The sequence below is a fragment of the Hyposmocoma kahamanoa genome, unplaced genomic scaffold (assembly GCF_003589595.1).
Source record: "Hyposmocoma kahamanoa isolate Upper Pololo Valley unplaced genomic scaffold, ASM358959v1 262, whole genome shotgun sequence".
Classification (NCBI taxonomy): domain Eukaryota; kingdom Metazoa; phylum Arthropoda; class Insecta; order Lepidoptera; family Cosmopterigidae; genus Hyposmocoma; species Hyposmocoma kahamanoa.
The window spans coordinates 620667-647487 of NW_020653765.1; the positions used below are offsets into that span (position 1 = coordinate 620667).

The window sequence follows — 26821 nt, forward strand, 5'->3', positions numbered from 1 at the left end:
CACTAGAGCAAGAATAAGTCAAACAATCTTTATTTCATAGGTAAGCAAATTACACTAGAAATCGTCATATTGATTAAACTCTACTGCTTATTCGTAAGGCAGATTCTCCTGAGAAGAATGAGCAAGAAACTCTAGGGGTTACTCTTTGTAAATATACATTTGAATACATTAAAACAACTCGAAGTACTCCATAAATTCCATGTAATAAATATTACATAAAGAAACAATGTGCCTTAGTCACAAAATAATCGATAATATCCAAACAACACATACCTAACACAAATATCTATTTGCCACGGGGCGTTGGCACAATGGGAGAATAGGTTCACAAAAGCACAAAAAATATGGGGTCACTTAAGGTCATCTTCGTCCAAGTCACAACATGTCGTGATTTCAATCGATACTTTATCACGACTATTGTTAGCCTTTTGCGATTTGTTTCGTAATTATGGTAACATCTGATTAAACTATAATCAGATGTTAAAAAACAGGCCAATCAATCACAGGCGATCGTGTAAGGTGAAAGACAGCCTAGAAAAGATGCCGTTTAAACTATTGTTTGTACTAAATAATAATAATAATGCACACACTCACTAAGGAAACCCTGTATCGCGGGTGCCGTAAACGTAAACAACCACAAATTATACCCAAACTTACGAGAGAAATAAATGTAGGCCATACAAATATTTCTCCCGGGAATCGAACATCGAGGCAGTTATAGATATTTGTCAGATAAACAGCAATCTTTTAAAAGTTTGAGATATTTTATTATTTGTACAAACAGGCAAAATTGATCCGCAAAAGACGATGCTGTTGTAGTTGTTTTCAACGACTTTTTAGCCGTAGCGCCATCTATGAGAAATAATAATAACAAACTAGTTGAATAATTTCATAAAAAAATAATTGAAATTTAATTACAGTTAGTTACAATAGCGACATCTCTAGCCAGGGCTGGTAGCTGTAAAAGGTACCTAACTGGGTGACGAAATACTATCATAGATTTCACTAAGAATGTTTTTTTGTTATTCCTGTAACACACATAATGTCCATTAGTAAATAAATAACTGATTATTGTGTAAAATTTGAAGTCGGTAGCAGCGGTACTTACAAAGAAAAACAGCTGTGAGTTACAAACAAACACATACCGAGGTTTCGCCTTCCGGTTTCTTTTTTTATTGATAAAGTTCGTGGAATCCTAGAACAGTTAAGTATGTAACGGCCTGACTTTAAATTTTTCATGTAACGCCGCACGAAGTTACTTCGAGTTTAATCATCTATTCTTGAAGCGTTTTTGTCGTTATGGGAATAATTAATGAAAACAAATAATAAGGTAATATATGTATACATAAACAAATTAACAAATTATTAAGTTTTATAGCTTCGTTTGTAAGCTTTCTAGTTACAACTTGAAGTTTTTTTGTTAAAAAGGTACATAAGAAAAATGAGTAGGTACAAAGTTGTGCATTTGGTTTTCTATACAATGATGCAAGTCCATAGATGTCATACAATCGTACAATTGACAAGTTTTTTTTAATAATGTCAAGTGACAGGAAGGACAAGTCGTGCGCCTGATTTTAAGCTACACGCCTGCTCATAACAGTTGCAGTGCCACTCAGAGCTTTAAATCGCAACGATCTGAAGAGCACTGCCACTGTGCCTGTCAACCTGACTCCATAAGTTGACGTCAATGGTTGAAGAGTTTGCATAACGTAATACTGTGGTACCACAGCTCTGTTGTGCTTTGATATATAGAAAATATTAACTATCTATATAGGCATTATTCAGATCGTCAATCCCAAACAATCAAAAACTAGGACATTTAACCAGTGCATTCTACCAGTTATGTCCTACGCAGCCGAGACGTGGACAACAGGCCTCATCCACAAATTCAAAATTGCTCAGCATGCGATGGATGCGCTATGCTTGGGGTTTGTTTCTCTGATGGACCGATTCCCTAACGAGGTTATGCGTCAAAGAACTAAAGTGACCGACGTGTCTCGCAAAATCAGTAAGCTTGAGTGACAGTGGGCTGCAGAAGGGTTTGTTCTGGAATGGCGGCCACGACAAGGATAACGTAGTGTGGGACGCCCTGTGGCAACATGGACGAACGGCAGCACAAGAATGGGAGAGTTGGCATGCTCAAGGGGACGCTTATATCCATCAGTCGATGCGTGTATGCTCACGATGATGACAGGCATTATTTCTGAATTACATTGGCTCAAAAAGTATTAAGTTTTGGTTATAGTGTCATAAAAATACAAAATATAAAAATTAATTTGTACCAGGATTGTTGCGAATATCAGCATCTCTGGATAATCTGCATCAATTAAAATCCGCATTCATCGATGCTGATATTTATCGCGGATGTTAGAATCGTAACTTGACCCAAAACACACGCTGGAATAATTTACAAACCTTCCAGAAAGAGACTGTAAGCCGAAAAAGCAACTCAGCTGTTGTTTACTGACTTCAAAACATGGAGAAATTTATCAATTCGACTTAATTTTTTTATATGTATGTTACGTGATAGCTCTAAATAAAAACGCGATAAAGATTAAAATTTGTGAACCGAGTTCGATGATTCTTTTTTCTTAGAAAGTGGATACTTCGGTAGTGGTCCCATTTAAATTTGAAGAAAATGTTCCACCTGTAAGAGTGGCAAACTAGGGGATGGATCCAGTTTAGCGCACTTTCCGGTAACCGATTTCAATAAAACTTGGAAAATAGATGTAATTCCACCAACTTTTGAGGTCGGTTTTTTCAGTACTCTGTAGTGACATTATTTTTACAATATAACTGATAAATTCCCATAGCGATTAAGCTACGCAGATTGATGATTTTGTTAATAAATGCCACAAAATCATTGTAACAATATTTTATAACAGTACCAAAGAAAATAGAAAGCTTTTACACGTAGATAGATTCAGTTACAGCGTTTACGTACTACGTCCGATTCCTATCAGCTCCGAATCGAAATCCGAGTCCGAAATGTCACAGGAATCACTGATATATAAAAAACCTGCATCACATACAACCCTTATATAACGGTTTAGTAGCAGTAGAGCTCCTTGTGAAAGAGTTCATCCAGAATAGTACTGCCCCGTTACCTGTTTCTGCCGCCAAGCAGTAATGTTAGCATTACTGAGTTCTGGTTTTGAAGGGTACAATTACAGGCACATGGGACTTGTCAACTTATGTCTCAGGGTGATGGGTGCAGTAGGAGTGCCCCTCTGATCTTTCCGATTTAAAGCTTTGAGTGGCACTGCAACTGTAAAGCTCAACTTACTGGCGCAGAGTCGAAGCGTCGCGACGCGTCATGTTTTTCGCCTATAGCATATTCATCTCTATTTTTCCATTATTGAGGTATAAATTTGTGTTATGCAAATTTGGAGTCGCGCGTCGACGTTTGGTTGCAGTCGAGCGGCTTCATTATTTTTAGGATTACAAAAAGAACCAAATGTTGTGATGCGTCCCAAAGTGTTCTTTTTTTACATAAATATCATAAAAATATTATTATTGTATGAAACAAATTATGTATATTTGAAATTTATAACTCTCCTGTATTTACGCAAAAACAGTTATATACTAATTTCGTTCGTAGAATCTTTAAACCTCGCACCTGAAAAATTGTTTTTTTAGAGATGTGGTTTTATTATACCAAGAGTGCGAATTGTAGTCGCGCTAGGGCCGAAAAAAATAGCTAACAATAAATATTATCAAAATATCTGATGCAGGCGCACGCTTACAGCTGAAGTCGTGATGATTATCGAATGTCGAACAGTCTGAAGGTTGGTTTTCCGACAATGTAGATGTATTAATTTGATAGACATTAGTGCATCAATTGCATCTAACCGGGATGTTAGATTTGAGTAATAGATTGTACTAATTGAGTTGCGCTAACATTTGATCGACAGATCTTACAGTAATATTATAGCGCTAATTCGTTTTGCTTTCATTTAATTTTAATTTATAATTCGCACCTTTGGATGATAAATTTACATGATAGATGATAAAGTTACGTTTGCATAGTGATAACTTTTTAGGAGAGAGGTGTAAAGATTCTATGAACTTCTTTCTTTTTTGTATCAATGGCGTACTCTAATCGTAGTTTTGAACTTAGCCACGCTGATCACGCCACAAGTAGCCGCCATTCTGAACTGTGCATAGGATATTGGTGAAAAGATTTGCTAGTCGGTGTAAGGTACTTACTCGCCGGTTGTCACCCAAGGTGCGTTCGACGTACTAGAAATACAAAAGAAAATACTATTCGTAGGTCATCGCAGAGACGCTCCTTTCTATTTCTTTCTATTCTACGAACGAATGTATAACTTTACTATGCAACATTTATTATGCATAAATAAAATTAAATGAAATATTTTTTTGTTATAAAAAAATAGTTATAAAATTTCACATAATAGGCAAATTTGTTTCATATAGTACGTATAAAAGCACTTTTGAGGTATAATCACCTGTGGCTTTATTTTACCAAGGGTACGATTCAGTAGCAAAAATAAATTTTATAGACACCACACTTTCATAAGTAAGAAGTTTAAACCTTTAAAGAAAGTTCAACGAAAACAAACCTTGTGTTCTATGCCCCGTAAAAATGTGACGGCCGTCAGTATAGTTGCACAAGAGACCAAATCATTTTGCGTATATAATCCGCTATGGAACATGTAAACAAACCATGTCAATGGAGGGGATTTTCTCAAGTATATTCGCAGTGGTGAGGATGTTCACATACTTATGATCTGCGTGTTGACATATTCAATTATAATATGAATGCACTAAAGCATAAGCTCACGGACGTTTTATTGCAAATTCTTACCTCTAGTGACCGTACCAGTACGAAATAATTGGCGAAGGCTCAATAGTTAACATCTCAAATATGATAGATAGAAACAAGTTTATGCAAATTTTTCTTCGTGTTATCGTATCGATGACTATTGTGGCCCAGAACTCAGCCACGCGGGCCGCGTCACTAGTGCAGATGTTATGGCACGCAGGGCACAATGTGAGGTGGATCATCGCTTGAATCGCACCACACAAAAAATCCAGGGGCCCTAAAGTCGAAGCACGAAATCCGTAGTTACGACCGTTTTCCCACTATGGATGACCTACACTTTTCCACTATAGAGGACTTGAGTTTCAATCGGGACAAAATACAAAGAATGTATGACAATGTGATTTGACAGTTTCAAACGGGCCCATCTTTTCGTTGTCAGATTTTGAGGCTGTCCCGTAGGTCATCCATAGTGGGAAAACAGTCGTAACTACAGATTTCAGGCTTCGAGAGTAGGGAGCCAGATTAGAATCATTCGAAAATACCCACCTGTGCAGATTGTCCTTACCTAAGTCTGAAGTCTATTTAAAGGCTTCTTATGTGTGCAAATGTGACAAATCCTTTCAACACGATTGCAAGCATGTTCTACCCTTTTAGCTTATGAAGCAATACTACGAAACTTTCGGAAAAATTCTGACCTGGTTTGATACTTGGTTATTATTATTATTTCCTTTGTGGCGGCCATTAGGCTTGTGTCACGGTCAGTTTTATAAAAATTATGATTAAAGATTTTATATTATAAAAATTATGGCAATCATCACCAGTGTCAGTTTTCTAAAAGAATTAATTTCGTTAGTGCTTCCTCTCTATTGCAGTGTTGTACAGGTGACACTCCTTTAATTTTATCGTTCGTCTACATTACGTCAAAGAGGTATTATATCTTTCGATATTACTGAGTTTTCTCAGGAACGTTCATATCTGTTGGACCAAAATATATGAAACTGATAATATGTTTTCGATTTAAGGAAGGTACTTAATAGTTGTTCTTATTGCCTCACAACTTACTACTAATGAATTACCAGATATAAGTTGTTTATTGCGTATAGTTATTTAATTACCTTCACTTTTGTTATTTTGTTTGTTTGTTTGTTTTATTTTGTGGTTTCTTTTTCTTCTTTTTTTTCTTACTAATTATTTCCTATTGTTGTGTGTGCTTCCGGAAAGTCAATAAACGTGTTCTATCTATCTTATCGAAAGCTGTAAATCAGACCCTAAAATATAGCGATATTTTAAATATTTAATATTTTAATTAAAACATGGTTAAAAGCCTTAAGATCCGTATTGACGTCTCTGAATGGGTCTTGGAAATCTTTTTAATACTTCAGTATGTGAAATGTCACATTATTGCTTGGTGGCAGAAATAGGTATGGCAGTATTTCCATAGACGAGTTCTTTCACAAAAAGCTTTAATAACACTAGGTGATGCTCATCATATCTATACGTGAGGTTCTCAAACCACCAATATCTATATTCATAACGTAACTTATAAAATTTCGTAACACAAAGCCTTTGCTTAATAGATGCTTATAACGAAGTAACGGGTGATCAATAAATGCCATTATAATCAGGCTCAAGTTCATCTGATCATCCGGTTGCTTGATTCAGAGGTCATGGCCGTGTGTTGTTTTAAATAATTTTACATTTTTTTTTATATATAGAAAAACTGGAAAGGGTGCGACGATAGCCGTACATACCTACCTAATTTTGCTGGATAAACGAAAATGTAACGACAACTGTCGGAGTAGAGCAGTTTGTTTTAAAATGTGTATTTTAAACATGTACCAATTCAAGTATGTAGGTACTTGTCACTTTGTGATACCAACATAGATTTCATGCTGAATCATTAGAAACCGAGAGAATGTGCGTGTTTAAAAAAAGCACGGTAAATGATACAGAACTTGACCTATATTGTTTATGGTATCGTTATCTACTTTTTTAGTAGCAGTAAAATTCTTTGTGAAAGAGTTCATCCAGGGAAGACTCACCTTATCTATTTCTGCCGCCAAGCAGGCGGTTCCGGTTTTGAAGCGCTTACCCTAGCACTCTTAAGTGCTGGTGAAATTATAGCCACATGGGACTTGTCACCTTACTGGCGCGGTGCAATGTCTCTGAGATCTTTGCGATTTAATGGTCGGAATGGCACTGTAACTGCTATGGACAGGGCAGTTGCTAACCACCAGGCGCACGACTTATTCATCGCGTCCGTCACTTGGAAATATAAAAAGAAAAATCTTTTTCGTGAGTGTTCCTCAAGGATCGATTATAAGGCCTTAATTATATTTTGTACTAAACAAAGTACCGGTCATCACAAAATCTTCGTTGAGCGTTTTCGTACCAAGGCTACTTAAAAGTTATTTTTCTTATTGTTTTCAAATGATGTTAATAATTGAAAATAGATTGTTTCAAACATTTAAGGGTTTTTCAATGTCAGATTGCTATCATGGCGGAACTAATATTTCCCCATCGGAAAACAAAAGAACTTGATGTAGTATTGAAACAAGATTTGCGAAACTATTTTTTTTTCTATGTATACGAACTTCTAAGGATTCATATGGCAACGAAGCATTTCTTCACCATAGTGAATGTACCAAGCTTACTTAGAAACCGACCCAGGAAACCAAAAATTTTTTGGTCTGTCACCAAAAAAATCCCCATTTTTTGTAGATTAACTTCACGTTATTTAGCTACCTATTTAGTAAAAACACAGAGAAAAACAGTAAATATGAGATTCATATTCAGATAAATCCAATACATCGTGTCTTAGTCACATCAAAAGTACAGTCACAGCCATCTTAAAAGTCATCTTTCATTATGATAACAGATTTTTACGAAAGAACACGAACTATACGAAACAAATTATGTATTTTGACTAATTTCGTTCGTAGAATTTTTAAAGCCAATCCTACGAGATCCTGAAATATTATCAGCCAATCACATTACTGGACGAACTAAATCTTTTTTTAATATTTTCTTTTATTTAATTCAAAACCAAGAATAATAAATAATACACTTTCACTTCTCATGCTCATATTCACAATGCTTCACATAGAAGGATTTAAGTAGTTTTTTAAGCCCTTGGTCCTAAAGTTTTATTACATTTTAAAACCTGATTTTTTAAACAGCAAATTATTAAATGTCATTAGAATCGCCTGCCAGATAGAAGGATTTTTTTGTGTTCTATCAGTTGAGTCATTTGACTGAGAATAAATAATATCATGGTAGTAAAATATTAATTACCGGCAATATTAGAATCGCTGCTTGACAAAACATTTTAAATAACTTTAAATTTGTGTTTTGCATGGTTACAAAAGGAAACTACAATGCTCTGAAGGCAGTCCGTTGTGTATTTCATTTCAATATGTGCAAAAACAACGTGTTCCATCCAGTTGTGAACCTAGTTAACAGTCAATAAATCCCACTACATTTTTTTAACAATCCACTGTTTCTAAGATAGCTAAGATTAGCTGCGATTATCGACTAGTTAAATGAGTGGAATGATGAATGGTATATCTTAATGCCAATGCCACAGCCTTCAAATTGTTTAAGAGCAACATTGTTATTTTCAAATCTTACATAGCAATTTATTTTTCTATGCCATCTACGTTGCATATTTTGCCATTGTCAAAGTTTAGTGTTTATTGTTTCGAGAATCAAATCTTTATAGTCCATTAACGATTTGTGTGAGAGCAGCAACGTCGGCGATTTGAGTCACATCTTTCTTATTTTGCCTGGATTTAAAAACAAAGCTGGAAAAAGCGTTACAGTAGCTTTTTTTTTCAAGTCACTGAAACCCAATTTGTGAAAAACCAAGAAACAAGAAAGAAAATCTTTTGGGAACTATATCATATTGCACTTATTTTGGTAATGATTGCAGTTGATGTATCAACATTGTAGGTGTTATGCGAAACTTTGAAATATAATGAGTTTATATTTAATAAAACAAACAATATTTTGTAATTTGGTATAATTAGCAATAGTAATGCAAATGAAATAATAAATTTCTCCACCACATTATGAATAATCGATATTGCTCTACGCTTTTTGTTAGCGCGTTTACATTTGGAAGTAATAATGTTTAAATATAATAAAGAAGACTGAACAAGTTTCAGTTTTGATTAAAAACGCTTTCCGGAATACCAAACGCTTTGGAGAATTCATGAAGTTCGCAGCAGTAAGTATAGGTGCTGGAAGGCACGTCTGCGGGGCATGTTCCCTTACAGCGTACGTCACTCGACGTCGCAAAAGCGTCGTTTATGTAAACGATGACCAGCGCCAGCTCCTCTGACTTGAGAACCTGTTTATAAGGAAATATTATTTTTAGTTCATTTAGCTAAAGTCTACGGTTGTTCAACAAACGTAAAATGTTTCAATAAGATTCAATAGGAATCATGACCAAATTTACCTTCCACAAATATCGTGGCTTATCCTGTATATTGGGTGACTTTTCACCGACTCTCGCTGTGTATTCACTGGCTCCTGTCCATACTCTTATGGTATTAAGCTCTAACAAAATCTCACGTACTGTCTTTTCTACTGCATCCCAGGTTAACTACAAAAAGACAAGAAATTTAACATTAATAATATATGCGTATAGGTGTCATCATACGCCATTGTAGCAAACCGTCCTTTACATCTATAACTTTAATTTAACTGCAAATTTTCACTTACGGTAAAATTAAAATAAAATTGTAAATAAAGTAGAGCATGTTGCTGATTATGCAATGCTAAGAAAAGCAAAAACTTCTGCTTGCGTCACTAAGAAAAATAAAATACCTTTTACTTTACAAACAAATAATCATTTTACCTGGTCAGGACCACATGCACGCCAAAGAGGAACAGAATTCAGTCGAATATAATCAGTTGCTGCTTGAGGTGGCCCGTACTTGACGTCTTGAGCATTTAATAACTGAGCCCTAGCAAAACAACAGGTCGCATCTCCTGTACAGTTGTAATATCCATCATCAGCAGCCAAAGTATATTTTTTCCAAGTACGATCTGTTAACGCAGGCAAATTAATTGGCGTCGACATATCTGTGCGTGTGTACAGCGCATTCTCATTGATTCTATCATAACATACTTCATACGCTTCAACAAAATTATCATTTCCGAAACCAACTTTAATCAACTCTGTGTTCTTTTGTAAGCATTTGTCACCCGTAGATTGAAAAGTAGGTAGCACTGGATATTCGCAGACAAGGTCATCAAACTTGTAGGTTTTATCTCCTACAGTAAACTTATCTTCACGGTCGCAGAATGCTACAATTTCATGTTGTCCAGGGAAGTTCTTAAAATTGTTTTGTCGTTCAGCTTGACTGTTACAAGATAACTTCATTTCGTAATTGGTGTGTAATATAAAATAGTTTCGCACAGCGTCAAATTCGGGCCACATCGAATCCTTATCGAATATAACAGGCATATTTTCGTTTGGTGAATCTCTTCTTAATAAACAATCTGAAATAAAATTGTTCATTATGCATATCCATCGATGTATTGCATCGCTAATGTAAAATATTTTCAAGATATAATGATCTGACGTACCACTGGAATAAACGGAGAAACTTTTTTGCACTTCGCCGTGTTTGTTGGAGATTTTACACGTGTAGTTGCCCCATCCGATAATATCCTGGACTTGTGACATTGTTTTTAAGGCTTCTCCGTTATATGTCCACTTAACCTAAAAAATAAGGCTTCCGTTAAATTTTAATCGTATATTAAATGCTGCAACATACAACTACAAAATACAGTGCAGCTAATAATAATAATAATAATAACGCACAGACAAGGTAAATCCTGTGTCGTGGGTACTATGGATACACACATAGATAACCACAAATTACACCCAAACTCACGAGAGAAATAAATGTAGGCCATACAAACATTTCTCCCGGCCCGGGAATCGAACCTGGGACCTCTTCGGTTCAGCCACGGAGCCAGTTGATAACAATAATGAAACACAATATAAAAAATGACATTTACCTTTACTGTTCTCACTTCTGGTTTCATTCTTACTTCACATCGTAGCTGTTGATAGTCTCCATCCCAATTTATTTTAGTGCTTACTTTATCCAGAAATACAGGAGGATAGCCCACGTCCACTACGTAAGTTTGGGCTGTAACGTTATCCAGAGTACTTACACGGCAAGTATAATTACCATCATCATAGAAAGTTGCGTCCTTTATTGTAAATGTTCTTGATTCATTTACGGGGATATTTTCCTGTTTAAAGATTAAGTAGATATTAAACCATTTAAGTATAGCTTTATGCCATACAGTTATGTTCACAAATAAGAACAAAATTCTACCTTATACCAAAAGATTCTTTCCTGTGTATTGTTGCCACATTCAAGTTGTTTTGAATCTCCTTTTAGAATGTATATGTATTTTTCATCACCACGATCTTCATCAAATTCAATAATTGCTAAAATGAAGATGATATTTAAATTAAACTGTAGAGTTTCGCAAGTTTGAGATATTACATTAGTATTAAACCAATACACTATTTAGTACTTACGTGTTATGTATGTTTCAACTGTAATGCGATCTGTTCCGAATTTATTTGTAGCTACGCAAGTATAGTAGTCGTTATCACTTTTTAATGGATTCTTAATAATGAGGTTCCCATCAACAATAATATATTTTTCACCTTAAATTAGAAAAGGATAATGTTGAAGGCAAAAAAATCTTATGACCATATTTTATGTGCAACCACGGCTAGCGAAAAAAGGACAAAGGTCGAAAAATCGAGAGGTCCGAGGCAAAACTCATTAATAATATGAATTTTTGCGAAATGAGTTACATGTTTTGTAAATAAATCATTTATGTGTTACACTCATAAATCTGTTTATTGGATTCCACCATAGAAAAAAAGCATGAAAAGAATTACGTGAATTTCATACTCTTATTGTGTTTTGCCCCAAACCTCTCGAAATATTTTTACACTTTTTATATAGCATTTAGCAACTATTTACCATCAGGCTTGATCGTATTTCCGCCTCTAGTCCAGACAATGCTAGGTTTCGGATACCCCGTAACATTACATAGCATTTTGAGAGCAGCGTCACCTTCAACAGCAGTTTGCACTGGCTTATCTTTATGTATTTTCGGTGGTGCTAAACAAAAACAGACGATCACTTGACACAACGCATTAATGAACTTCAAAGTATCGAAATTGAAATTCGACATTATGTATTTATTATGTTTAAAGAGCAGGGTCAATGCATGCTGGGCGTTTTGGCACGTTCTTGTCGTAAGTTATTCAATATAAATGTAAAATGTAAAATCTGTGGCCTAGCCTTAGAGAAATGAGAATGCAGAAGGCTCGGTCTACAAGATTTATTGAAAGAGATGATAAAAGTGGAAAAGAAAGGCTGTAGCAATAATCAAATGACATAATAAAGGTACAATTATTATCAAGCACTCCCCATAAAACTAAATAATATACAATACTCGCCCCAAAGAGGGCCTATATAACAATATATTTTTTTAAATAATCGACGTGTAGTTTAACGGTAAGGAAATAAAGGTGATTTGTAAATTATGTGCAACATGCTCTCGTTTTAAGAATTTTGATGGAAGTGACGACAGATAGAACAAATGTAAGAATAGTGAAGGAAAATGGAAGAGAGAGCGACTCAAAATTTTAAAAATAAGTGGCCAAAAACCAGAAAAGAGGATGATAAAAAGGTGGAATGACGATGAAAGAGATCGGCATCATCACAAATACAAGAGTGGTTACACACGGTGACTTTTAGCAGCGATGCAAACGCGTGTTCTTGAAAAATGCGATTGTATTGCTACACTTGTGATTTGTGGGCGATTGCGATTGCAATGCAGGCGCGCGCTTGCATCGCTTAAGATCGCGCGCGTGTTTATAGGTAGACCGTTAAAGACTGCATCGCGTTTGTATAGGTGCTAAATCGCCGTGTGTAACCGCTTTAATATGCTGTTGACTGTTCAATGTTCATGTGCCATTGTAGGTCGTTATGGTCAATACTGTACTTGTACAAGTATATGCGTGGTTCGTATACGTATGTGTACATATATGTATACGTATTCTATAATGTTTAAATAACCTAACTTTCATACCTTCAACGAATAGTTCAATGACTTGTTCAGCTTTTCCGATGCCGTTGTCAGCAATGCACTTGTAGTTGCCCGCATCATGAAGGCTTGCTTTCTGAATTGTAATATGTTCACCGATTTCTGGTCGTTTTATGAAAGTTTCTGAACCTGCCTTCTTGAATTCCCAGGACATCAACGATTTTGGATAACTTTTCATAATCCTAGAAGACAAAAGTAAAGTATGAGTTCAAATGATAGTAACTACTTCAAAGCCAATGGACTTGATGCCAGCATGTATGTAACAGACTTTAGTCAGGATGAAAGAGAAATATTACAAAATTATTATGTCCATCTCCGTTTATCACACTGTGCATCGTGTAACTGAATAAAAATGAATTTAATATCTAGGTCATGATTTCATATAATAAATAATAAATATAATATAAATTCATATAATAAATAACCTCACCTGCAACTTAAAGTCGCGGATGCTTTTTCTTTCACTGTTACATCATTCCCTTTTTCAACGACAGGTTTTACTGTAACAAAGTTAGGTGGTGTGTTACAATATAAAGCAAACAAATATTTGCTTAATAGCAATAAAAAGATATTAAACTCGTCCAAAAAAGTATGTAAGATCATACTTTGTATTACAATCTATTAAACAGTAAAAAATCAAACAAAAGTTTCGACACCGTTATACTTGGCTTTAAAGTTTTCAATGTAAACATTAATAAAGGTTACAATGTGTGTGTTGTTAATGTCTTTTGTTACTTATTTTGTAATATATAATCTATCTATTTCCTGCGTTCTGACGATCGCGACCTAACTGTGTGCAAATTGGGCACTGGATGTTTAAATAACCTAACTTTCATACCTTCAACTAATAGTTCAATGACTTGTTCAGCTTTTCCGATGCCGTTGTCAGCAATGCACTTGTAGTTGCCCGCATCATGAAGGCTTGCTTTCTGAATTGTAATATGTTCACCGATTTCTGGTAGTTTTATGAAAATTTCTGAACCTGCCTTCTTGAATTCCCATGACATCGACGCTTTTGGATAACTCTTCATAATCCTAAAAGACAAAAGTAAAGTATGACCTCTAATAATAGTAAGTACTTAAAAGTCAATGGACTTGATGACAGCATGTATGAAACAGTGTCTAGTCAGAAAGAAAGAAAAATATCGATACCACACTTTCTCAAACTCGTATCTTTTAACGAGTGGTAGTTCAGGAGATGTCAAAAGTTTACATTTATTTTACATTTCTTATCAAGAGTGTTAATTTGTATGCTTAGAATAATAACGTCTATACATTATTATTCTAAGCATACAAATTAACACTTTATAGAATGATAGTTTCATATCAAACGAACTGTCACGAGTGAGGCAAAAACCAAATTCATGTAGGCGTAAGCAACTTGTATCTACGCACGTCGGCACGCACACAAATATACAAATAACGATGCCATAGAATAACATTTCCCTCAAAAGTGTAGTATAAGTAGTATCTATTTTATGTTTGTCTGACGTATTTTTACACTCATTTACCGCACATTTCGTCATTTTTAGCTAAAATTCTGGAGCTGTTCGCGGTGCAAGTTGACCTTGAGCATTGAAGGCCCGCCCCCTCGTGTAGGCCCATTGGGAGCTCTTCAATTTGCCTCACTTAGCGTGTGCGGACTAGGTTTCTATGCGTTATTATTCTAGGTTTGTATGCATTACTTTAAGAATAGGTAAAAGCCAGTGTGTGTATATGAAGGAAATGTGATGTGAAAGCAGCCTGCAAAATTTGTATATACATCGTGTAACTGAATAAAAATTAATTAAATATCCAGGCTATGATTTCATAGAATAATCTCACCTGCAACTCAAAGTCGCGGACGCATGTTCTTTCACTGTCACATCATTCCCTTTTTCTATGACAGGTTTTACTGAAACAAAGCCATAGGTGATGTGTTAAAACAAAAAATATTTGCATACCTAATTACAATATAAAGATATTAAACTCGTCCGAAGAAGTATGAATATCTTACTTTCCCTAAAAAATAAAACTTTCAACATTATTATACTTGGATCTAAAGTTTTTAACGTAAACATTAATAAAGGTTACAATGTGTGTGTGTGTGTGTGCGCGCGTTGTTAATATCTTTTGTTGTTTATTCTGTAACATCTAATCTGTCTATTTTCTGCAATCTGACGATCTCGGCCTAACGGTATGCAGCTTGGGCGCTGGATGTTTAAATGACGTAACTTTCGTACCTTCAACGAACAGTTCAATGACTTGTTCAGCTTTTCCGATGCCGTTGTCAGCAATGCACTTGTAGTTGCCCGCATCATGAAGGCTTGCTTTCTGAATTGTGATATGTTCACCGATTTCTGGTCGTTTTATGAAAGTTTCTGAACCTGCCTTCTTGAATTCCCATGACATCAACGCTTTTGGATAACTCTTCATAATCCTAAAAGACAAAACCAAAGTATGAGCTCAAATGATATTAACTACTTAAAAGCCAATGCACTTGATGCCAGCATGTACATAACAGAGTCTAGGTCAGAAAGAAAGAAAAATATACAAAGGTATTATGTCCACATCCTTCTATCACAATGTGCATCGTATAACTGAAAAAAAAATAATTAAATATCTAGGTCATAATTTCATACAATAACCTCACCTGCAACCCAAAGTCGCAGACGCATTTTCTTTCACTGTCACGTCATTCCCTTTTTCTATGACAGGTTTTACTGAAACAAAGTCACAAGTGATGTGTTACAATATAAAGCAAACAAATATTTGCTTAATAACAATAGAAAGATATATAACTCGTCCGAAGAAGTCTGTGATATCTTACTTTCTTTTACAATGTACTAAACAGTAAAAAATCAAAGAAGACTTTCAACACTATTATACTTGGATTTAAAGTTTTCAATATAACCCTTAATAAAGGTTCCAATGCGTGTATTTGTTGTTAATATCTTTTGTTATTTATTCTGTAATATCTAATTTATCTATATCCTGCGTTCTAATAATTTTTGACGAATATTTTTTTCTAGTGAGAAGCCTGCTACCTAGGAACTGAACGTCCTCGACATTCACGTGATAATGAAGTAAATTTTAATGAGCATTTTGTTTGATTTCAACACGTGTGCTTGGATGTTAATATAAAATGTAACGAAAAGGAAACGTATATTCGCTGTAATGTTTTAGAAAGAACATTTACGTTAGATTTCCAAAAGAGAGAACAAAGAGGTTTTAATTTGGAAGCAATACCTTCAACTACAACGTTTATAGATCGCGATACGCTTTTGATTTCATTCTTGACTATACATGTGTAGTTTCCAGCTTTTTCAAGATCGATGTTTTTAAGTATCAATTCGGTGCTTGACTCTCCAGGTATATGACGGAAGTCTTTTGAACCACTTCTGAACAACCAAGAGACAGTTGGTCGTGGGTATCCATCTAAAATACTGAAAACATTATGGGTATAATTATAAAGTATAATTTTTATTAGAAGCGAACCATATTCAAGTACAATAAGTTATTTTATGTAATTGCATAGATACCGAACAATAATTGCCAACATTTGAATGGTAGGGAGGGTATAGAAGGAATTTGTAAAATACTGTTACAAATAGATTCACTTACTTGCACTTGATGCGTAGTTCTGGAATATTTTCAGGTACTACTATAAGATCTTTATCCACATTTATTGCAGGTGCTGAAAAAAATATTATATTTCCCGCTTTAAAGTGCGTAATATTGAAAAAAAAAAATTGTTAAATTTTTTACGGATCTAAAACCGAGCATATTTATTATTTTTCTAACATAACTAACATTTCGGTCTCTACAAATCCTGTGGTCACGGCTAACTATGTAACCAGTGAAGGACCTGAACTATTGATTTGTTAAATATATATATTATTATTATAGAACAAATAAATTATTTTCAAAAATCTAAGAACACGACTGAAGAAAGTGATAATGTATTTATATTAAAACGTTAACAAGAACTACAGAATCTTAATTCAATAACAATAAGTAACAAACATTCAAGGACAACTATAAATATAATTACCGGCTTTCTGAATATGAACTTTTCTTGATAATACGTGTTTAGTACTGTCGTCTCCAATTATAAATGCTTCACAAACATATTTTCCTTCAGTGTTTTCACTCATATTTTTAATTGTTAGCTCAGTTTCATCTTTTGATATTGAGAACTTCGGTGAATTTTCAATAAGTTCTAACTTGTTACTTCGGGTTGCTCTAAACCAATTTATTTGCATGTTAAAATTTGACTTAATGTTGCAGTGAATTGTACCTGATTTTCCGTAATGTATGTGCTTGGTTTCTGAAAAGAGAAACATAAGTTTTTAAATAAACCGTTCCGTAAATACTGGAATTTCGTTTATTGGAGACTGCTCCACTTACGATCCAAAGGTTCGTCGTGTACAATAAAAGGAGATTTGACTATAACATTAGAATCTTGAGAAGTCGTTCCAAACTTATTCTCCACTGTGCACCTCACTCGTTGTGATTTCTTCACATTAGATAGTGTCACCCGGCTTCCGTAATCATATGGAGGATTTGCCCATTCTTTCTGGAATAACCGTCATTAAATAATTAGATGCAAACTTGTAATTATTAATTCGTACCCTTGATATATATAATAAAGCCACATGTAATCATACAAATAAAATAAAATACGAAGTGCATGAAACAAAATGATGTATATATGTGAAATTTTGCAACTCAACTATTTAAGACGAGTTTAATTAAGGAATTTAGTTAAGGATTTATTTAAGGAGGAGAAGCGGAAAACTGTTTTGCTATATCAAATAGTTTAGGTATTTACTATTAAATAACGGTCTTACTAAAGGGCTAACATATACGACGCACCTAAAGATATTGCCTAAAGAATGTGTTACACGATAGGATTTACTTTACGCGTTCATATAAAATCCTGAAGACAGGCTAAAATAAAAGTCTAAAACTAATTATTTAAGAATAAAATATCTAAGTCATGAAGTTGGCACATAATTTTTGTGTGGAGATATTTCTCCTTAAGTACTAAAGAGAATCAGCAAAATTTTGGCTTGCAACTGAAGCCCTGTAGTTTTATCCCAAAATTTGAAAATTGCCCAGCGCTTTAACGACACGCCGTGGCGCCCTCGCTGCCCCGACAGTCGCCATCGGGCGCTTGTAGATGTCGGATCTGTGATTTTATTCATATTAATTTTTGGGCGGCCCCCCATTCCTCACTTCCTAAAATGTAGACTCGCGTTAAGATATCTCGAATAAGCATAAAAAAATTCTACTTCTTTTGATCTTTTTTTTACCTCTCTCCTGAAAAGCTGTTATTTTGCAGATGTGGCTTTATTATACCAATGGTTCGAGTTTCATTTATGTTGGTCAAAGTCAAAACTGTCAATGTGCCTTTTCTACATGAACTGAGAGTTTTGAAGTGATTTTAATATAGCTTACCGTTATCATAGGCGTGTGTGATTCCGTAAACCATTTTATAGTAGGTTTTGGGTGCGCTTTGACGTTGCAAACTATGACAACCTCACTGTTGTAATCAATGGACACCGTTGTTTTGTCTAATGTTATTCTTGGTTCTGTAATTACAAAATTATAAAGTGAAACTAACTATTCATTAAAAGATTTGTGGAGCTCCATGTTTTCGGAGGAAATTACATCATAAATAATTTTTAGGACTTTACTATCATTCCCTTAAAAGCCGTGGTGGCCTAACGGTTTCACCTTTTTTTTACCGCCTCTCAAGCAGAGGCCGTAGTTTCAAATTCGATTCGCACCTACCATGAGCTTTTCGGTAAAGGAGAACATCGTGATGACACCTGCACGTCGAAGAAGTTTCACAACTCTCGGAAAACATGTGAAGTCCCCAAGCCATATTCGGCCAGCGTTGCGGACCATGGCCTAAACTTTTGCCTGAGAGGAGACCCGTGTCCAGCAGTCGACCCTGTTAAGGTCTATCCACACATATCCGGGCCGTGGCCGGGACGTGGATGGACCGTGCTCTGTCAGGGGCTCAAAAACATATCGTTGTGTATATTTTGTATGAAATCGTTCACACATGTCCGTGTCCGGGCCGGGCCGGGACGGGCTCGCAGTTCATACAAACTAACACGCCCCGTCCACGTCCCGGGCACGGCCCGGATGTGTGGATAGTCCTTTAATAGGTTGATGATTACTACCTTCCCTTCCTTTTGCAGTCTCTTTCAAGATTCAAAATTTTAGTAGGTTCTTAGCAATAGATAAATATAATAATGTATGTACTTACTAATATCTTGTTTCCTTACAACAACTGGAGTTTTACTTTTTCTTCGAATCGGCCGATGTGTTTTAATACCTACGCCTGTGACCTAAAAATTCATAATTTTATTATACTACCTCAGAATTCAATTTCTTTCCGTGCGAATGAATGCGGTTCATTTTGCTTTGGTCGAGCGGTAGGGCCACTGGCTTTATTTCAGAATCATTGGCATATGTAAAGTACCTATTGAATACAGCGGTATCCTTGTAAAATTTCGAGGTGAATTTGTGTTTTTTGTCTATCGTGAAAATTTGATGTACTAGTAGTAGTAGTTTTAACCACATATCGTATACGACATGTGATTAAAATGTTTCTAATGCCGGGATTCTCAATGTCCTTAAAACTTATTTGTATATTATTGAAAGTCCTTGTAACTGTCGAAAGAGCTTCAAGTGTGATGTATTCACCATCACGCACCAGAAAGGAAATGATTTTCTATTAAAGCGATACACAGAAAATAAGAGTATATTGAAGTATTGTACAACTTACCACAATATCGAGCAAATCAGTACGACTAGGTATTTTAAATTGATCTGTTGTATAGAAATCAACTGTAACCTTCTTTAAAGGTAACATTTTGAGATCTCGTCCATCCATAGATCGTAATATCACATTGTTTATTTTAACCGAATGTAGCGGGTCCGTTACGGATATAAGCAGATAATACGTTGAATCTGAAGAGTAATTTTTTAAACTTACATTAATTCCTCAACGTGGAATAAGTCTCACAAGTATTTAGCAATGAGTAGAATAATTATTGCAGGTTTACCATCGATGGGTTGTTTGTCTGAGGAACTGAGTGACGATGCTGGCACCGTAGAGAAGCCGTGCTCGAATGTGAAATCAGTGCGACCGAACACCATGACCGATGTGGATGAACTGCCAAACACTTTTGCGGTGTAGTTGCCTGGTTCCGGATAATTTAGTTTCATCATCTATTAAAAAAAGAAGCTATTTATTACTGGACATTGCATAGATGTCAATGTATCTTATTAAAACAGCCACTTTATCATAGAAGCGCAGGTGGAATATGCGCAGTATTTGGTACCTAACATTGCTTACCTTAGTATTCTTGACCCATGTCAAATGTTCATAATGTTTAATAGGTCCTGTTACGTCCAATTTGACATCTTTTCCTGATGCGGACACCACCACGTATTCCGTTTGCTCATCGACAGTAAACTGCAATTATAGGATTTTTCTAAAGTCCGATAGTGATTTCGGTCTTCTCTGCTCCCGGCCAAATGGTAAATTTTTACGTATTACACGTAAACCACAGGCACAAAAGGTTAATGTCAAGATGAAGTAGATGTGTTCATTTCAGCGGCTATGCAACCAATCGCAAATCTATCGTCGGCAATATCACGGTAAATATTTTTAATCGAATCAGTCTTCTTTAAATCACTTTTCATTTTTCCTAAGTTTCGAGAAGGTATCTACTAATATATTTTCGTCTTTCTCTTTTAGTATTGTACAAAAACTTTACAAGATATTATTTCATATATAAATTCGGACTTACTGGTATATCAACATGCGTGTATGCAGGAATTACTTGGGCAACAATTACTGTTCTTTCGCCAGCTATAACAGTGTCCACGTATTTGAACAACTGAAAAACGCATAAGTCTGTTTATTACATCATATTTTGTTTTCCTTTTTCATTATCATTATCACACGTCCCATAGCTGACCACGAGTCTCTTTTAAGAACAGAACCATAGCGGGTTGGAGACTTCATGCATGTATCGTTTTCAATATGCGATTTCATCACGATGTTTTCCTTGGCATTTGTTACTACAGCTTCACAAATATACGTAACTTAGAAGTTAAAATCATAATACATGCCGCCATAAGGATTTAAACAGTTGACATCTGAATTGTCAATCATCGAATCGCCATCTCATATTATATGAGCATGTTAAGCTCATAAGCTTAACATGCTCGTACCTATGGGATCAGTGTATTAAAGGTGCAAAGGTTCAGTAAACCACCAATAAGAAACCAATCTGAAAAAAAAACTTAAAATATGACTTTAGCAGTTGATCGTTATGGGTGACTTTTTCGTTCAGTATGTAGATTTAAAAAATACCTTAACAAAATCCAGAGAACAAGCCAATTATAGTAACTTCTTCAATATTTTGTTAGAAGAAGTAATGGCCACTGAAATTTTAAATTGTGGTTCGAAATTTAAAATGAAGCAAAAAAGTAAAAGCATTTAGAAATTAGGATGGAAAATGTGGGGAAAACCTTACATTGGTATAGCGCACAGGTTTTTTTGAGAGTTTATGATTACTGTATGTTTGTTTTTCTTGTGGTAAATAATTGAAAACACACATAAAAACGTTGCTTTCGTTAATTTTTGTGATTTTAAGCGTCATATCATATCATAATTTATCTCGGGAAGAGATGCTTAGGACTGTTATAGGTATGTTGGAATCTGGGCGCAATCAGTGTGATATTGCATTGCATCCACTGTAAGCTCGTAACCAAGCGTAAGTTGTCGGTTATGGGCACGCTAGAGGAAAGAAGATGAGCTTTTTTTCACATTTTTCAGAGTATGGTGTCTTATTCCAAGGTGACAATTGACAACTTCATTGTATAATATGCCACGCCGACGTGGAACCTTCGCTAAGGCCTTGGGAGATCCAACTGACTATTAAAAAACTTATTTAATAGCTTTTTAACATTTTTTTTTTATTTTGTTACAAAATTTAAATATTAAGTTTTGATTGTTTTCCTTAATAACCATTTTATTATTTTATCATTAAAATGAATACTACATAACGCTTCTTTCGACGTACAAAATGTAAGGGTACAGTTTGTTAACTTTGAAAAAAATATCATAATAACCTTGTTCCCTGGACTTTGTTAAGCAGAGTATAATACGTACATCTTGGATTTCAGTTGTACTTTTTAGATGAAATATTTGCCCATTTGTTTGAGCTGCAATTTTGTGGTACACGTAGTTGTCGGTGATCTGAGTGTTGCAATGCGAAGGTGTTATTATGAAGTTCACCTAAAACACCATTACAATCTTTATTACAATACTTATTTATACCTGAATTACCACTAACAGATTTATGACACCCGTGCCCTAGCATTCTAGCGTAGGTATTCGTTGCAATGCCCTTTCCTAGCGAAAGCACTTGGATATTCGTTTTAATTTATTTATCTTATAATCAAATGAGAATTCATAATACGGTCTGTTGCAAACACTCCGTGCTAGCGAAAGGTCACGTTGACGCAAAACCACCATAGCAGTTGTCTAACGGCAACACAGAAAATCAACTTAGTACATCATCAGTCTGTGAGAGACCAGAATTAACAGACGCATTAATACCAGCGACTAACGCCAACTATCGAAGGAACAACCCAAGGTCAGTGCGTTATCTACTCCATTCTGACTCCACCATAGCTTGGCTTTAACCAACCAAAGCACAGCGTAGTTGCAACAGTACACTTGACTCCCTTTTTCCGTCGTAGTACTTAATCATTCTATTCTACGATCCTGACAAACATCTTTCACTTCATCAATCCTTTCATACGTGCTCGTAGATCAAGGGTGTTATTGACTTCGCCCTTCCTTAGGGCGTCCTTAATTTGGTCGTGTTAATTCACTTCGTTTAAACCTTATACATATAACATGAGTCTTGATTGCACACAATTATGATTCAAAGTGTTATTCCATAGCATTTAAGTTTATTTGAAAAGAGCAATCCCTAGAGTTTCTTGCTCGTTCTTCTCAGGGAGGTAAACGAGCAGTAGCTTCAAAATGACGTTTTTAAGTGTAAAAATTTTATGGAATATATTATTATTTGACTTCGACTTTGACTTTGAGTTATAATGTATGTGTTAGTACCTGAGTTTGCAACTCCTGAGCAGTATTTATGACAGATTTCCATTTGTGTTCATCACAAGCTGCAGCGTCGGTAAATAGGAACACAAAGGAATTGTTAAGACCGTTCAATAGTCCAAGCTCCAAACCCGATAAAGAGTACTCGGGACACCATCTGTTGTTGACATTGTGAACGTGGATCGCATTGAGAGCTTTCTCTAGCTCTTGTTTATCTCTGGTTTTTACTCTCAACTCAAATGCTGAAAAAGATGAATAGAATACACATATTTTTTTATTTCACTTGACATGATCAATTCATAAATCAATATGTATTAAATACTTTATACATTCAGTCGTTGTGTTAACACAGTGATCCATATTAATAAAAATTGAAGTAAATTATTTGGCTCCGTGAACCTAGAGAATGGTTAAATCGTGAAGAACAGTACTCTCTAACCGTTGTTATTATTACTATTTCCTTAATGGCGGCCACTAGGCTTGGGCCAGTGTCAGCTTAATTATAATTTTAATTGGTAGAATGCCCTAATCAGATAATAATTGAAGCACTTTAAGCACGGCCAGTATTTATTTGTTGTTGGTAAATTAGTACATAATATACATACCAACACTAACCACTAAATTAAATATGATACGATTTTTATGATCGACATTTTAAAGGAAATGTGTCTTTAGATTTGAAATAACTTTTTTGAACTTATATCAATAGTGATTACTTTGCTTGACAGATGTAATTCGTAAGAAAGATTATGCTGTAGTATGTTTCATAAAAAAGCTTTTATTAAAAAAACCTAAACTAGAATTTCTGTAAATCTCTAGTAATGAACACGAATCCGCGAAATCCACGAATTATCTAACCAGCAAGTAATCGACACTCACCAATAATAAACGTAGGAAATTAAACTATTTTTCCGGATTTAAATCGAGTATTTCTCGTTTTTCAAACAAACCAACGTTTCGGGCCTGTTACAGGCCCCATGGTCACGGCTGACTTTGTTTGATAAAATTTAAAAGGGACCAATACTGAGGTATCCTCTGTCCAACAAAAAAGAATCATCAAAATCGGTTCATAAAAGTTATAGCGTAACATACATATATAAAAAAAATTCTATCGACATGAGAACCTCCTCCTTTTTATTTGGAGGTTAAAAATTAGTAAAAATAAATTCAAATAAAAATAAAAAATAAAATAAAAAGGTTTATTTGAAAAATCAAATACACGCGATTTAGATTCGCAAAAATAGTTTAATTTCCTACGTGAAAAAATCGCGAAAACCTAAGAACTCGATAATAACAAATGTGTTACAATAATAGAAAATTTTCCTCTAAATAAACTAAAAAATCAGTTGTGCTTGTCGGTCACTGGCGCCACAGCCTTTTATTTGTTTTTTCAAAACAAAGTATACTTTTAGACTCTTTACAAGTTCCATAGCCACGACTGTAAAAAGCCCAAAAACGTTGGTCTATATGCAAAAATATTATTTAGATTCCAAAAAATGTTTAAAATGTGTCGCAATCGCGTAAACCTAACAACTCGTTACTAGCCTGTAAACCATCTCTAAACCTATTTGCTTATTTCGACTTCAATTTCTATCATCAAGTGCCAACACACCCTTGCGGGTTCAATGTTAGCTAACAAAACGAAAGCAATAATAACTAAAACTACTTACTTGGATCGTTGAACGTCACTAGAACAATGTCTTCTATGGGCGTGGTAGGCTTACTGAACACGATGTCCATAATTTTCAATGAGGCTGTTTTCACTTCTCTTATAGTAGGTCCCATTGATAAAGTATCATCGATGACGAATGTTAGACTTCCGCGATTGACGCAAGTGGCTAAAGCCACTAGCGCCAGTATGCAAACGACACGGAGTATCATCTTTGATTCTACATAGGAGACTGACCGCTATACCCAACCGCTATCCTTTTATACTTGCGGTTTATTTTCCTCCCAATAACTATGTTTAAAGTGTGTTTACGTTACTTCTATTTTTCTCGTTGCAAACGCATCTCCGACAGTAATTTTTTTTTCTAAAATCCAACTAACTCTTAAAAGTAGCAATGGGTTGTTGTACTCTTAGAATTATTCCACCTTAGGGAGAAATAAAGGCAGAAGCAACAAATTCTAAATTCGTATAGTCTGTCTTTTTTTTAAGGCGGATTAAAATGACAGTTCAATGTACAAAAATGTTGGCCGCTTGAGAGCAGCTAGTGATTGCAGTCGATTAATATTCTATCGACTATCGACTGAATATTGGTCACGCTTAAGGACTTAGTACTTTGAATTAGTCGAACTTGTTTCATTTTAATCATCCTCGGCCGATTATTTATCCAATAACTGAGCACAAGTTAATTTGAATTGTCAATTTTCGTAAGTATGTACATACATACACTGTATTTAAACTGCCTCTGTGGCCAAACGGTTACTATTGACTGCCACGCGGATGTCCCAGGTTCAATTCCCGGGCCGGCGGGAAATATTCGTATGGCGTATATACATTAATTTCTCTCGTGAGTTTGGGTATAACACCCAAACTCACTCACTCGTGATTGTCTATGTGTGTCTCCATAGCACCCACGACACAGGATCTCCCTAGTGCGGGGCTATGTTGAGTGTGTGCGTTATTATTATTATTTAGAGCTACATTTATGAAAAATGCTAAGAGGAGCTAGAGAAGATATTTTAAAGTTTTTCATTCTAATTCAATATGGATGAAAATGTATATGAATAAAAATTGATCTCGATACTAGTAGGCTGACTGTTAAAACAAGAATGAAGAAGGCAATAATGAAATTATTAATCAATACAACGTCGTAACATTTTTGCTATTAAGTAATTTTTGGCAGAACTTTATCTTCTTTCACACTCTATCGAAAAAACTATCGACAACAACTACATGACTATTTAAAATTTAATGTCTTCAAAAAGACAAACTACAGATAAATGTGTTTAAATAGTTTTTAGGTTCATCTGATAAATAAAATAGTTAAATGTACATTTCATATTACGTAGTTTATTTATGTTATAAATACATACCGCATGTTTTATATAGAAACTTTCCTTGTTTTTAATCTGCCTTTTTAAAAATACCTTAATTTTCTCTTTAGACTTAGTAAAAAATTATAACTGCATATAAAGGGTATATATAACTAATTTTAATGTGACTTAATATGACTCATGAATAGAACTAGAGCGCACATTTGTATTAAGTTGTGCCTTTTTTGTGTTGTTATATTGTAATTGAATTACATCATTCTGTACATTACTAAGTAAAATCCTTTGATATTAGTGTTTTTAACATATTAAACGTCAAATATTACTTTTTATAGTATAAAATCTGATTATTGAAGTCAGTATGTCCTTTGAGCTTACTGTATATTCAACAATTATTGAGATATATTTCTACAAAAAAATCGATTGGCATTTATTTCGTGATCTCGAATATAACTCAAATTTGTTAAAAATGTTAGTTGTACCCTTTTTCGTTCCAAGGGCAGAATTTATATTCAATATATCAATATAGATTGATTTAAGAAATTTTATTGTTAATAATAAGAATTTAGCAATTCACTAAATGAGAACTTGTTGTTTGGTAAAAAGATTTTATAAGTTTCGTGGTCATTCGTTCTCTAAATGACACTTACGGAGAGATTTGAGAAGTCTACGAACAAATTAGTAGATAACTTTTTTATACTTAAACAGGAGACAATATATACGTCACTTGTTTC

At 34.8% G+C, this 26821-nt stretch overlaps 1 protein-coding gene across 1 annotated transcript; it reads right to left on the bottom strand.

Moving 5' to 3' along the window:
* Window positions 1-8804: 8804 nt before the first annotated feature.
* On the bottom strand, window positions 8805-24993 carry LOC113228896 (hemicentin-1-like). Its single transcript, XM_026462333.1, has 27 exons — window positions 24761-24993; window positions 23097-23332; window positions 22128-22253; window positions 20758-20847; window positions 20301-20420; window positions 20008-20173; window positions 19728-19912; window positions 19206-19287; window positions 18386-18519; window positions 17333-17501; window positions 16977-17252; window positions 16547-16619; window positions 16172-16368; window positions 15576-15645; window positions 15166-15362; window positions 14768-14837; window positions 13782-13978; window positions 13374-13443; window positions 12929-13125; window positions 11812-11952; window positions 11355-11486; window positions 11146-11261; window positions 10820-11059; window positions 10382-10517; window positions 9648-10294; window positions 9246-9392; window positions 8805-9137 (listed from the first exon to the last, which is right to left on the bottom strand). The coding sequence occupies exons 1-27, from the start codon at window positions 24969-24971 to the stop codon at window positions 8949-8951; spliced, it is 4614 nt and encodes a 1537-aa protein (XP_026318118.1). The 5' UTR covers window positions 24972-24993; the 3' UTR covers window positions 8805-8948.
* Between the last annotated feature and the right edge of the window lie 1828 nt (window positions 24994-26821).